This window comes from Cutaneotrichosporon oleaginosum, assembly GCF_008065305.1.
Source record: "Cutaneotrichosporon oleaginosum strain ATCC 20508 chromosome Unknown ATCC20508_contig02, whole genome shotgun sequence".
Classification (NCBI taxonomy): domain Eukaryota; kingdom Fungi; phylum Basidiomycota; class Tremellomycetes; order Trichosporonales; family Trichosporonaceae; genus Cutaneotrichosporon; species Cutaneotrichosporon oleaginosum.
Genome location: NW_027072171.1, coordinates 3,326,505 through 3,338,913, shown reverse-complemented (window position 1 = coordinate 3,338,913; position 12,409 = coordinate 3,326,505). Strand labels below are relative to the sequence as shown.

Below are 12,409 nucleotides of genomic sequence, written 5' to 3'. Positions count from 1 at the left end.
GTACGTTCACAAACTGAATCGCCAAGCCATCATGGATCATGGAAATGTGGTGATGGCATGATGGCACACGGTAGGGCGAGCGCATGAGCGAGCCACCTTCCTCGCCGCCCTATATTCTTAAACTTGCGCATCTGGCATTGTTGCTCTTACCACTTGTCCTTCTCTCTTGTTCTCACTACTCATTATAACTCACCTCTCCCTTTGCACTCGTCGCTACTCCCTCTTTCCCACTCCGCAGTAGCGCACCTCTCCTCTTCTTCTCATCCACCGTTTTGCCCCATCACCTCCCGTAGCCTGCCAGCTCACCAGCACTCGCCGTACACGCCGTTACCTCCCACCGCCATGCTCTGGTCCGAGTTCGAGAACGCATGGAAGTCGGCGTGGGATGACATCTACGAAAGCCAGGACTATGCCCGCTTCGCCGTGGACCGAGTCTCCATCGCGACACTCCGGGATTGCCATGAGAAGACCATCGGTCACTATCCTTTCCCATTTCAGATCATCATCGAGGACAGCCTCAGCGCGACACTGGAACGCTGGCCAGAGCTCAAGACCACGACTAGGAGGATCTATCCGAATCTCAGCCATTACACCTTCCCTCAGCTTCTTCATTTCTTGTACGGCCTCGTGAGCGCGCACAACTGGCGCGATCAGCTGCAAGCGCCCATCTCCTACTACTATGCCCCTCACTACGCGCTTTTGGTGCTCCCAGTCCGTCACCCGGTGGCACAGGGGACTCCAGCTCCGCTTGCCTTTCCCGTCCGACTTCCTCGCCACACTGGCAATGTGACTGCACCAGGCGCCCCGCATCCCCCTGCCGCGCTCGAGATTGTCCGCCCTGCACCGTGGACATCGCCAGCCATCAACAAGGACGCGTACTTCGGACCCACGCTCGCGCCCGCCACGCCTGATGACCCAAAGAGCCCCACCTCTGCTCCCTTCCCCGATCGACCTCCGCGTTTTTGCGTTTTCTGTCACGCGAAGCCATCTGATCAAGCGCCCTATCAGTGCATGCACGTCGCGCTGTGCGGTGGTAAGCAATCCCCCCCAAACTTTGTAGAGGAGGCTGACAAACACCAGATTGCCTCAGCCGCATCGTCAGGCGGCGGGGGATGTGCCCGGTGTGCAGTAATGACAGCTTGAGGCCGTGAGTACCCTCTCGGACCACCGACGAGAGATGCAGCTGACGTGTGGCAGGAGCGAGCGTTGGCGTGTGTACTTTCCTTGATGCACCTGGCGCTGGTCTATGTTCCGATCGCCAGGTGAGTGCACCCAGTTGCGCAGTCTGACAGCAGATCAAAGTGGCGAGCCAGGGATGATGGCCCCCTTATACTATCAACCTGTAAACTAGCGTTACTGTTACTCGACTGCTTGTGCTTGTGATGCCATTGGCTTTTACACGTATCTGTTACTAAGTAACGCTGATGGTCACCAGACGTCTACGCAGTCTGATCAACAAAAGCTTGATGTTCTGCATCGGCATCAGTGCCGCAGCTGATAAAGTCCACTTTGTCGGGGGTCCTCGACGGACTTTCCGCCTGCCTCATCATTCCGCACCAAGCGCGTGTCGTCAGTGCCATCGCCAAACCATGCTCCAAACAATTACACTATTATGTGGCATAGATCGCAGCACGCCGTCTCATCGCGAGACACCGGGAACTAGGCCCCGGGCGTGGCGGTAAAAAGAGGGAAGTGGGAGGAGGGGATACGAAGTAGGGGATCGACGAGGGCGACGACAAGGCTGCCGCCGGGTCGTCGATGGAGGGAATGGGCACAGGATGTCCACAGGGGGGAGGCAAGACCAGGCAAATGCAGCTTGGCTTACATCATCTCCTCCTCGCCCTCGAGCGGGAGCTCCTCGTCGTCGTAGAGGTCGTCGTCGGCCGACGCCTCCTGGTACTGCATGTACTCGGCGACGAGGTCGGAGAGGTTGGACTCGGCCTCGGAGAACTCGAGCTCGTCCATGCCCTCGCCAGTGTACCAGTGCACGAAGGCCTTGCGGCGGTACATGGCCGAGAACTGCTCGCCGATACGCTTGAAGAGGGACTGGATCGAGGTCGAGTTGCAGATGAAAGTCGACGACATCTTGAGACCGCGGGGCGGGATGTCGCACTGCGCGGCGGCCACGTTTCCGGGGATCCACTCGACGAAGTAGGCCGAGTTCTTCTGCTGCACGGTCTGGAGCTGGTCCTCGACCTCCTTCATCGAGACCTTGCCGCGGTAGATGCACATGACGGTGAGGTAGCGGCCGTGACGGGGGTCCGAGGCGGCCATCATGTTCTTGGCGTCGAACATCTGCGCCGTGAGCTCTGGAACCGAGACGGCGCGGTACGACGCCGAGCCGCGCGAGGTGAGGGGCGCGAAGCCGACCATGAAGAAGTGGAGACGGGGGAAGGGCACCATGTTGACGGCGAGCTTGCGCAGGTCCGAGTTGAGCTGACCGGGGAAGCGCAGGCAGGTGGTGACGCCCGACATGACGACGGAAACGAGGTGGTTGAGGTCACCGTAGGTGGGGGTGGTGAGCTTGAGAGTGCGGAAGCAGATGTCGTACAGCGCCTCGTTGTCAATGCAGAAGGTCTCGTCCGAGTTCTCGACGAGCTGGTGAACCGAGAGGGTGGCGTTGTAGGGCTCGACGACGGTGTCCGAAACCTTGGGCGAAGGCACGACCGAGAACGTGCACATCATGCGGTCGGGGTACTCCTCGCGGATCTTGGAGATGAGGAGGGTGCCCATACCGGCACCGGTGCCACCACCAAGCGAGTGGGTAATCTGGAAGCCCTGGAGGCAGTCACACCCCTCAGCCTCGCGACGCACGACGTCAAGAACCGAGTCCACGAGCTCGGCACCCTCGGTGTAGTGACCCTTGGCCCAGTTGTTACCGGCACCGCTCTGTCCGAAAACGAAGTTGTCGGGGCGGAAGAGGCTGCCCAGAGGGCCGCCGCGGATCGAGTCCATGGTTCCCGGCTCAAGGTCAATCAAGACTGCGCGCGGGACGTATTTGCCAGCAGCCGCCTCATTGTAGTAGACGTTGATGCGCTCGAGCTGGATGTCCGACGTGCCCTTGTACGAGCCGTCGGCCTGGATGCCGTGCTCGTCGGACACGACCTCCCTGTAGGTGTGAGTTGGTTGTCGTGATGCGGTGGTGGTGGGTGTGGCGGGAGGCGGTCGCGTGTGGTGTAGGCCCACGCGCGGGTAACTCACCAGAACTTGGCACCGATCTGGTTACCGCACTGGCCGGTCTGGAGGTGGACGATCTCGCGCACTGAGCGACCCATAATGGAGGAGAGAAGATGGGTAGTGGAAGTGATGGAAGAGGGAGGAGGAGTAGGAGGTTGGAGGGTGAAGAGGAGGTGAAGTGACGAGGCGGGATGGAGGACGGCGGGAGTGATGTGGAAGGTGAGGCGTGGAGAGTGGTGCGAGTGGTGGGAGGGGCGTCATGGGGGGTGAGGGGATAGTCAAGGAAGGCACATGATCGCAGCGTCCAGCAAGAGCAAGAGAGAGAGAGAGAGTGAATCAATCAGATCGACAGGCGTGCAGGCAAGAGGGGGGACAGTCGCCAAGGAACACCAAAGTCAACGATACGGAGGGCGTCAGCGCTGGCAGCGAGAGGGGGGAAAGCAGCGAGCTCGACGTACTGTTGAATGAGTGACTGGTGACTGATGGAGTTGGACTTGAACACGAAGAGAAGAGAAGAGAAGAGAAATCACGACGACGACGGGGCGGGGGGTGGTCGGGCGTCGCCCAGGGTCACCCTTCCTCCCGCCCGCGCCGCCGCCGCCCACGGGATGTGAAGCACTGAGAGGTCTGTGTGTTGATCTCCCCAACGGGACCAAATCATCCCTGAACCTGAAAAACAAGACGCGGAGCGCGGCGCGTCTCAGGACTCAGGAACAAGGCGCGCTCCAGGCTACCAAGCAAAAAGCGAGCAGAGCTCGCAGTGAATGCTCTCTGTCGGAGAATTGAACTCCGGTCTCCCGCGGTCACTGCTAATGACAAGCGAGCATACTAGCCACTATACGAACAGAGATGTTTGTTCTGTGAGCATAAGAGACACAGTGCTATATCCCCATGTATAGACATTTGGAACCTCCAGCAGGCCGATCTTGCACATTGTCAGCGGCGCAGTCCTCATAACAAGTGCATAATACTAGTGGACTGCTGTACATAGAGCGCCGTTTACAAGTGACACCGACCTACCACCCCCGCATAACTCCGCGCGTGCGCGGCTTCTTGGCGCTCCGCGATCCACCCGCGAACCGCGACCGCAGACGCTCGGGCACCACGTCCTCGTCCGAGCTGTCGTCGCCGTCGCTACTCTCGTCGCTGCTGACCTCGCGTGCCGGCCCCTCCTTGCCCGTCACGCGGTTCCACACACTCTGCACGCCGTCCACACCCTGTCTAAGCAGATCTTTCGGCAACGAGCTCAGCGTGGGAAAGCTGCTCGTGATCGCTGCCGGCTGCGAGCTTGGCCGCAGCTTGGGGATAATGGGGAACCCGTCGCCGGAGGCGTCTGATTGCGAGGCCTCAGAGTGGTCAGAATGGCCTGAGTGATGCGACTCGACGTCGGAATCGGCATCCGAGTCGGACCGCGCGTTCTTGGCCATGGCAGTCTCGCTCTCCTCAGACATCAAGGCTGCAGGGATGGAGTGGTATGCCTGAGTGGCCGGCATCTGGCTCGGCTGCGTCATAAAGAGGGGTGTCTCGGGATCACCGCGCGTGCGACGGCGCAACGGCGACGACTGCGTCGCGGGAACAGGGACGCTTTGTGACGCGTTCACCGACGACGACGGTGAAGCCGAGCGCGCTGGCGAAGGCGTAGGCGATGGCGAGGGAGAAAGGACAGGAGGCCCTCGTGTGCGGGAGGAGGGGAAGCCTCTCCGCGCCTGCTGTCAGCATTAGTCATCATCGTTCCTCTTACCTGGCTCGGGCGGGGGGTGGGTGCTTCGTCGTCGCTTTCCTCGTCACCCTCCTCCTCGCTGTCTGGCAGAATTCGATTCACCTTTGTCAGAGGCGAGGAGCTCAACCGCGCCGAAGACCGAGTTGCACGCTGCGATGAAGACCGAGCAGCATTGCTTGAAGCCGAACGCGTTACACGCTGCGGCGAAAGGTCGCGCGATGACGACGAGCGAGTAACGCGCATAGGTTGACTCGCGGGCGCCTTCGGTTCACGAGTGACTTGACGCTTTGAACGAAGGGTAGGCTGTGACGCCGGCAGCGCGTCCCTATTCTTAGGCGGACGACCGCGACGCTTGGGAGGGGGCGGCGTTGGGGATCTCTCCTCTTCGTAGTCACCATCTCTCTCGTCGCTAGCGTCTCCAGCGTCTTCGTCGCCTGCGCCACCACGCCTGTGGGCGGGCTGGGAGGAGGGCGCCAAAGACGACTTGGGGGACTGCAGCACCTTCTGCGTTCCTGGCTGGGAGCTCGATGGAAGTGGCGCACGCATACTGACCTGAGTCGCCGCCAGATCATGACTACCCGGGCCGTCAAGCATTGGTGCCGCGTCCTCATGGATCGCCTCGCGAAGCGCTATGTCTCCTGGAAGGTCTCCTAGGATAGGGCTGGACGCGGCGAGCCTAGCGAAAGAACGAGCGGAGCTGAAAGACGGTGGCGAGGCCGGACGATTCGGCGTGGCTTGCACCGCTGCTGGAATGTCGTCCTCGCTGTAGTGCTCCTCCTCATCCTCTCCGCCGTCATGGGCCTCGTCGCTCTTATCGTCATCCACATCCACAGCGTCAGGCGCATTGGTAGCCACGCTTGCCTTGGCTTGCGTGGCGGCAACAACGTGGTTCAACAGTCGGCTCCGAGTCTCCGCTTCGCTGTCCTCGTCGTCCAGGTGCGCACTGTTGGCGCTCCCATCCTCGCCCTCAACAAAGTCACCAATAGAGCTGTCCGATCCGCGCCGCTGCGTTGGACGCGGCAATGTGATTTCTTCCTCGCTGTCCGTCGCATCCGACGCCTCGGCGATGTCCTCCTGTGACACAGCGTGCATCGAGGCCGCAGTGCGGGCTGCCTCGGCACGCTGCCTCTGGCTCAGAGGTTGCGTCATGATCTGGCGGAGCAGAGCCTCCGAGTCGAGGTTATCGGGCACGGCTGAGGAGTCCGAGTCGGAGCTGGAGTCCTCAGAATCGGAGTCAATCGAGGATCCGGCCTCCGAGTTCGAGTCTGACGTCGCTTCCGACGAGTCTGAATCCGATGAGTCGCCCGTCTCGATCACTGCATCCGACACACTCAAGCGCGACGAGCCAGGTCTGCGAGCTGCGCGCGCCGCCGCCATCATGTGTAGCGACTGTGGATAGAAGGGCGTATCGGGTGTTGCCGGAGCCCCAGTAGCTTGAGCCGATGGCGTCGCCTCGTCGTCGGACGACTCGCTGTCGGAATTGTCCTTCGGAGTGTTGGGAGACTTCCCGCCGTTGGCCGCAGCGAAACGCTGCGCAGCCGTGAGGGGCCTAGGCGTACGGTCCGTTTTAGCGGGTGTGGATGCTGGGGTGGCCTCTTCCGCGACCGAAATAGCGTTGAGTGATGGACCATTGGGCGCAGGGTTGGCCTCGAGTTTGGCTGAGGAGGTCTCAGCGGGTGCTGGTTTAGTGGGAGAAGACTTTGTAGTTGCCGATCTCGGCGTAGTCCCATTCACGACCACGGACGCCACCTTCGTCAGCCTGGTGATCCATTGCCGGCAGGTGTCGAGGGTCGCATCAGACTTGATTATAGGCTTGATGCCAGCCTTGATGAGTTGCTGGCGCCGCTCTTCAAAACGCTCACGGACGCGGTCAACGCCCGCAAGCACTACAGGGCAGTCCTTGGGCGAGTGGTCGGCAACCTGTTCGCACAGGGGGCACGTCTCGGGCTCCTGGAGGGCATCAGAAGTCCCTCTCTCTCTCACTGGCGGGGCCTCCAAGTCGCTTACAGAACCGTCGTCGTCCCCTGTTCTAGACGACGAGGCAGAGGCTGGTGCTGCAGCTTCAATCGCGTCCTCGTCCACAGCGTGACCATTTGCAGCGGGGCCAGGAGCCCCATCTACTTCCATGGGTTCGTGCTCGGAAGACAAGGTCGCGTCGGCAGTCTCCTTAGCGGGTGCATTTGCCGCGGATGTCGCAGTGCCGGACACCGAAGCGCGCGACGGTTGCTTCCTGCGTGAGACGGGCTCGGGGGAGGATGTCTGAACTGAAGGCGCAGGAGCTGTCTCAGAGCGTTTGACGCCACGCTTCGCGGCGACCGCGGGTACAGCCGCTGGGGCTTCAATGGAGACTTCCGCGGACGGTCCTCCAGAAAGTGGGCGCTCCGCCGAGGAAGAGGTCGCGTCGCTGTTTGTTTCAGTGCCCTCCGCCTGCGCATCGGATGATCGTCCAGGCGCAATCTCGACAGACTTCGCTTTGGTTGCGCGACCGCGTGTTGCTTGGGCCTTGCTCGCCTCGTCAACCACATTCGCCTTTGGTGCCCGCCCACGGCGCTTAGGTGGGGCCTCAGAGTCAGTGGGAGCCTGTACGTCCTCCTCTGTGGCCGCGGTCTTCGAAGACTTTCCGCTCGCTTCGTGGAGAGCTTTCTCAGCAGCCAGGGCTTCCTGGGCAGCCTTGGCTGCCAGAGCCTCTCTCTCCGCTATCATGGCTTTAGTCGGGCGTCCACGCTTTTTCGGCGCTGGCGGGATGTCGACTACCGCCTTGGCCTTGCCCAATTTGCGCTTCGGGAGCACAGCTGGAGCGCCTGGCTGGAGGTCGGGTTCAGCCGCAGGTTCGACGGCTGGCTCAGCCAGGGGCGCAGGTGCGGGGCCGACAATCTTCTTCGGTCTCCCTACTTTCCGTTTTGGAGGCTCAACGGGTGCAGTGGGCTGCGCATGTGGCTCACCAGCAGGCTGTCCAGCCACTGGCTCAGGTGCGAGGTCGACAACCTTCTTCGATCTCTCGTCGTGCACGACGGATGCGGCAGCGGGCTCAGAGGCGGGTCCAGCTGCGGGTCCAGCGGACGGCTCGGCAGCAGGTTCAGTGGAGAGCTGTTGAGGAGGCGGGGGAGGTGGCGATGCTGGGACTGGAAGGACTTGCCCTGATCCAGCAGCCTTGCTCTTGGGCTTGGGCCCTCGCCTGGCTGGCGCTTTCGGCTGCCCAGGTGCGACCAGCACATTGGTCAACGGCTTCGAAGCTGTTCCAACCACCGGCTCATCAATGAGTTGTGAGGTGGATGGAGATGGAGAGGGCTGGGCTGGGTCCGATGGCGTTGCAGCAGTCGCTTGTATCGGAGCAGGAGCAGGAGCTGTCGGCTCAGTAGGGACCTGTGACGATGACGGCTGAGCGGAGTCGTGGGCAGATTCCGTCTCAGACGATCTCTTCGATTGCGCTGCCAATCTGGCCTTCTCCTCTAGGTCTTGACGGGAGCGCTTGAGCAAACTCGTCATGTAGTCCTCAGGCGAGGAGGTCGATGTTGACACAGATGGTTCCCCTTCTTCATCAGAGATTACTGATGGCGGGAGGGTGCCAACCACAGGGGGAAAACGAGCAGGCGGCGGGTTCGGCTTGACGCGCTTCGACTTCAGTTGGGTGGGAGCCTTATCCTTGCCGTTACCCACGGCGATGCTCTGCGGCGAACTCGCAGGTGATTGACCAAGCGGACTGGGACGCGCAGGTTTGTGCTTCGCCGCGAGAGTCTCAATTCGTGAGAGGCTCGCGGGCTGAGTCGGCGAAGTGGTGGCGCCCTGGGAAGATCGCTTCTTGTTGCGTCGGCGGGCCCTGGCTGAGAGGACAGGTGAGGGAGTAGCTGGCGGCGTGTCGGAGGGAACTGAGAGCACCACGCGCTTCTGTGGCCGGGGTGTCCCGTCATCTGAGGACCGGAGAGCGGATCGAGGAGAAGGCACATTTTCGGATCTGGACTGCGCGACAGTAGCTGGCGCTGACTCAGTGGCGCGTGGGTCATGCCTCACCGCCGTAAGTGGACTGAACGATGCCGCACGCGATGGCGCGGGTGTCTGCCCCCACGCGTCAGAATACACGCGAATGATCTCGGAAGTAGAGCCCTGCGCAACGGCACGCTCGCGGATGGTGCGAAAATCAAAGTCTTGGGTCAGGATGTCCGTGCGCGCGACTCACCGTCCCAAACATCTGTCTCAACACCCGGTGTGCGGACGTGCATGAAGCGCAGGCCAAGAAATGGGACACCGAGACCGCGCGCAACGCCGAGCACCGCATCGTCCAGTGACGGATCTGCTGCGAGTAAGCATGGTCACAGATGGGGAGAGGCGGACGGTCGAAGGAGCGGTGTGATCATTACAGCGACACTCGCTGCAACACAACTGTTGGAGGCAAAGAAGGGGGAGGGGGGGGGCGGGCAAAACAACGCCATGGCAGGCAGTTCGGTGCCGCTAGTGGCTGACTGGTGTGAGGCATACGCTGCCACCCCACCAAGGACGCGGTCGCTCACGACATCGCGCACTTGCGACAAGCCACGAGCTCACCACCAACTCACCGAGTGTGCGCTTGTGCGTCTTGTCAGTGCCGACAAGCTGATACACCACCTCGACCTTTGCGCCCGCGTCCTGCGCCGTGCCGTCATTCATGCGCGACCGTTTCGAAGTTGACGCGGATGGCGTCGCCGGCGCGGCCGGCGCATCGCCCGCGACAGGCGACACAGAGCGCTTCCTTTTATTGCCTTTTGCGGGCACCGGCATTGAGGGCGCCGAGATAAGGGGGGGAAGCGATTGATGGTAATGAGTTGAGAAGGAGGTTGGAGTGGAGGAGGAGGAGGGTCGAGCGCGACAGGCAAAATCGACCCAGTCAGCCCAAATAGCTTAATCCAGGCACAGGTATTAGTGTTTCCACCACGGTGTATTAAGGGTGCCTGGCAATGCTCACGTGACTCCTCCACTCGGGCAGACCAGAATTTCGAAACCTCCACTCTCACGACTTGACAACATCACATCCAGCCATGCCGAAGGAACAGATCCGCAAGCGCGGCAAGCGCAAGCCCAAGACAGAGCAGGAGTCTGCTCCGGTGACTGCTTCAGTGCCGACCTTCGCTGCTCCAGTTCCTGCTGCCGAGCCAGCGCAGGAGGCGGCGCATGGCGGCATTCACCCTTCTCGTCTTCAGTTCCTCAAAACTGGCCAGCGACCAGCGCCTCCACCCCGGCCTGAAGGGGAAGCCGAGGGCGAGCCAGCCGGAGAAGAAGAGGGCGTGGCGGACTGGACGCGTGGACCGCGACACGACTCCGAGTTCCCATTCGGCGTGCTTGACCCCGATGTCAAGGCGTACTTCCGCAATGTTGAGGATCAGATCAAGGATTGGGAGGGCGTGGGGAGCGTGGGAGAGGAGCGAGAAGGTGAGTTATATTCCTGATATGGCTGACGCAGATCGCCAGCTGTTCCTAACGTCGGTGCTGTCTGAATTGCGAGGGCACGAGCTGCAAGTCTCGACCGATCCCGACGTCGCGGTCGTGTTCGAGCGCCTTCTGCCATCCCTCAACGACTGGGGGCGGCGAGTTGTTGGAGACGCAGTTGGGGAGAACTGGGAGACGCTCATTCGGCATCGCTTCGGGAGCCACGTTGCGCAGACGTGGCTCACGCTTGCCGCGGGCACACTGGACCGCGAGGTGAGTTGGCAACAGTACGACGATTGACAACAGGCGCGTAACATCTACCCCCCACAACATATCAAGCAACAGAAGGAGAGGGACACCGTTGAGGGTGTTCTCCCTACCATGGCCGAGCTCACCGCCACCGTCGTCCGGTGCCTACAGCCGACGCTTCCCGCGCTGTTGACGCAGGCGCACGCATCGCCAAACGTCCGCCTGCTCTTGCTCGTGTTGACGCCGGACCGCGCACTGCCATCTCTTGACGCGCGCGAGGGCGGTGCCGATCTTGTCCGCTCCAAGCGCTCCGGGAAGTGGCGTAAGGGGCAGGGCGTGCAGGGCAAGAGCATCCTGGGCGACGAGCCTGCGACTGCTGAGAAGCGTGCCGTTCCCGAGCCGGTAGTTGCGCTGCGCCGGGAAATCCGTGAGGGGCTCATGGAGCGGATCGCCCCGGTCGAGTGGCAGGGCATGGGCGTGAGCGCGGTGGGCGGTCCCGCTGTGCAGCTCCTCCTGCACTGCGAGGTCGAGGATGGCGCGGTGGCCGAGGGCTCGCTCTTCGATATTCTCACTGAGGGACTAGTGGGCGCCGTCGAGCGCAAAAAGGAAGCCAAGAAGGACAAGGACGGCAAGAAGGAGAAGATCAAGCCCCAGCCTTACCTCTCCGCGCAGGTCGTCAGCCAAACGGGCACACGCCTGCTGGAAGCCCTGCTGACGCTGGCGCCGAAGCGCGTTTTCAAGGCTATCTGGAAGACATACTTCACCGGGAAGCTCGGCAAGCTCGCCGCGCACCCGTACGCAAACTATGCTGTGGCGGCGGGCATCGGGCGCCTGGACGCCGCGGGCATGCAGGAGGCCATCTCAGAGATCCAAGGCAGTTCGGGTGGGCGCGGCCTCGTAAAGACTGGCCGCACGGCGGCGCTGCTGGCGCTCGCCCGCCGCGCCGCCTCGCTTCCCGACACCATCCCGGCCGTCGAGGGCCTCGTGATCAGCGCCCTGGACCTCGGGTCGGAAACTGCCATGCTCGTGCCGTGCATGCTGGCGATGAAGACCAGACCAGTATATGTCGCGCTGCTCGCAGGCGAGGACGCACCCGACTCGGACTCGGAGGACATCGAGAAGGACGAGGACGCGGAAGCGCTCGCGGCGGCCAAGGCGCGCCGCTCGGCATGGGAGAACCGCCGCGAGCGGCGCGGCGGCAAGCTCGACCCCTCCCTCCCCGGCTGCTTGGTACTGCAGGCCCTCGTCGCCCTGCCGTCGACGGCCACGCTCGACAGCCTCCTCTCCCAGTCGGCCGACACGCTGCTCGCGTACGCGTCGTCCCCCATCGCCTCGCACCTTCTAGACAGGGTCCTCACCGCACCCGCCGTGCAGGCCAAGTACCGCCGCAAGCTCATGCTCGCGCTTATGGGGCAGTACGAGGTGCTCGCGCAGGACCGGTTGGGGTCGCGCGTCGCGGACACGGTGTGGGCCACCGCGGACGGGTTTATGCGTGAGAAGATCGCCAAGTCGCTCATTCCGCATGCGACCGCCCTCGGGAATAGCCAGTACGGGCGCTTCTTCGCGCGCAAGCTCGACCTGCATCTCCTCCAGCGGCGGCCGGATGAGTGGCGCGAAAGCGTGCTGGGTGTGAGGCACCACTTCGCCCACCAGAAGGACGAGGTGCCGCCCCCAGCCCCACAGCCCCAGGAAGAGAGTGAGGAAAGGAAAAAGCGCAAGGAGAAGAAGCGCGAGCGCGACGAGATCGACGACGTGTTTGCCGCCGTTGAGAAGAAGCGCAAGCACAAGAGCAAGTAGACTGGTACCGGGGCTTCATAGACTATGCACTGTATAACAGCATGAGAATTGGTGGCGGGAGATGAATGT

General features: G+C 62.1%; 3 protein-coding genes across 3 annotated transcripts; 2 read left to right on the top strand and 1 right to left on the bottom strand.

Annotated features, from left to right (window-relative positions):
- Positions 1-342: 342 nt before the first annotated feature.
- Positions 343-1,228, top strand: COLE_03007 (uncharacterized protein; the record flags this gene model as incomplete). Its single annotated transcript, XM_018427367.2, has 3 exons — positions 343-1,033; positions 1,081-1,147; positions 1,198-1,228. The coding sequence occupies 3 exons, from the start codon at positions 343-345 to the stop codon at positions 1,226-1,228; spliced, it is 789 nt and encodes a 262-aa protein (XP_018279384.1).
- Positions 1,229-1,821: 593 nt separating this feature from the next.
- On the bottom strand, positions 1,822-3,275 carry COLE_03006 (uncharacterized protein; the record flags this gene model as incomplete). Its single annotated transcript, XM_018421323.2, has 2 exons — positions 1,822-3,109; positions 3,202-3,275. 2 exons carry the CDS (start codon positions 3,273-3,275, stop codon positions 1,822-1,824), a joined length of 1,362 nt encoding a protein of 453 aa, XP_018279383.1.
- A 6,631-nt stretch (positions 3,276-9,906) lies between these two features.
- On the top strand, positions 9,907-12,340 carry COLE_03005 (uncharacterized protein; the record flags this gene model as incomplete). Its single annotated transcript, XM_018420805.2, has 3 exons — positions 9,907-10,297; positions 10,329-10,567; positions 10,601-12,340. 3 exons carry the CDS (start codon positions 9,907-9,909, stop codon positions 12,338-12,340), a joined length of 2,370 nt encoding a protein of 789 aa, XP_018279382.1.
- Positions 12,341-12,409: the final 69 nt, after the last annotated feature.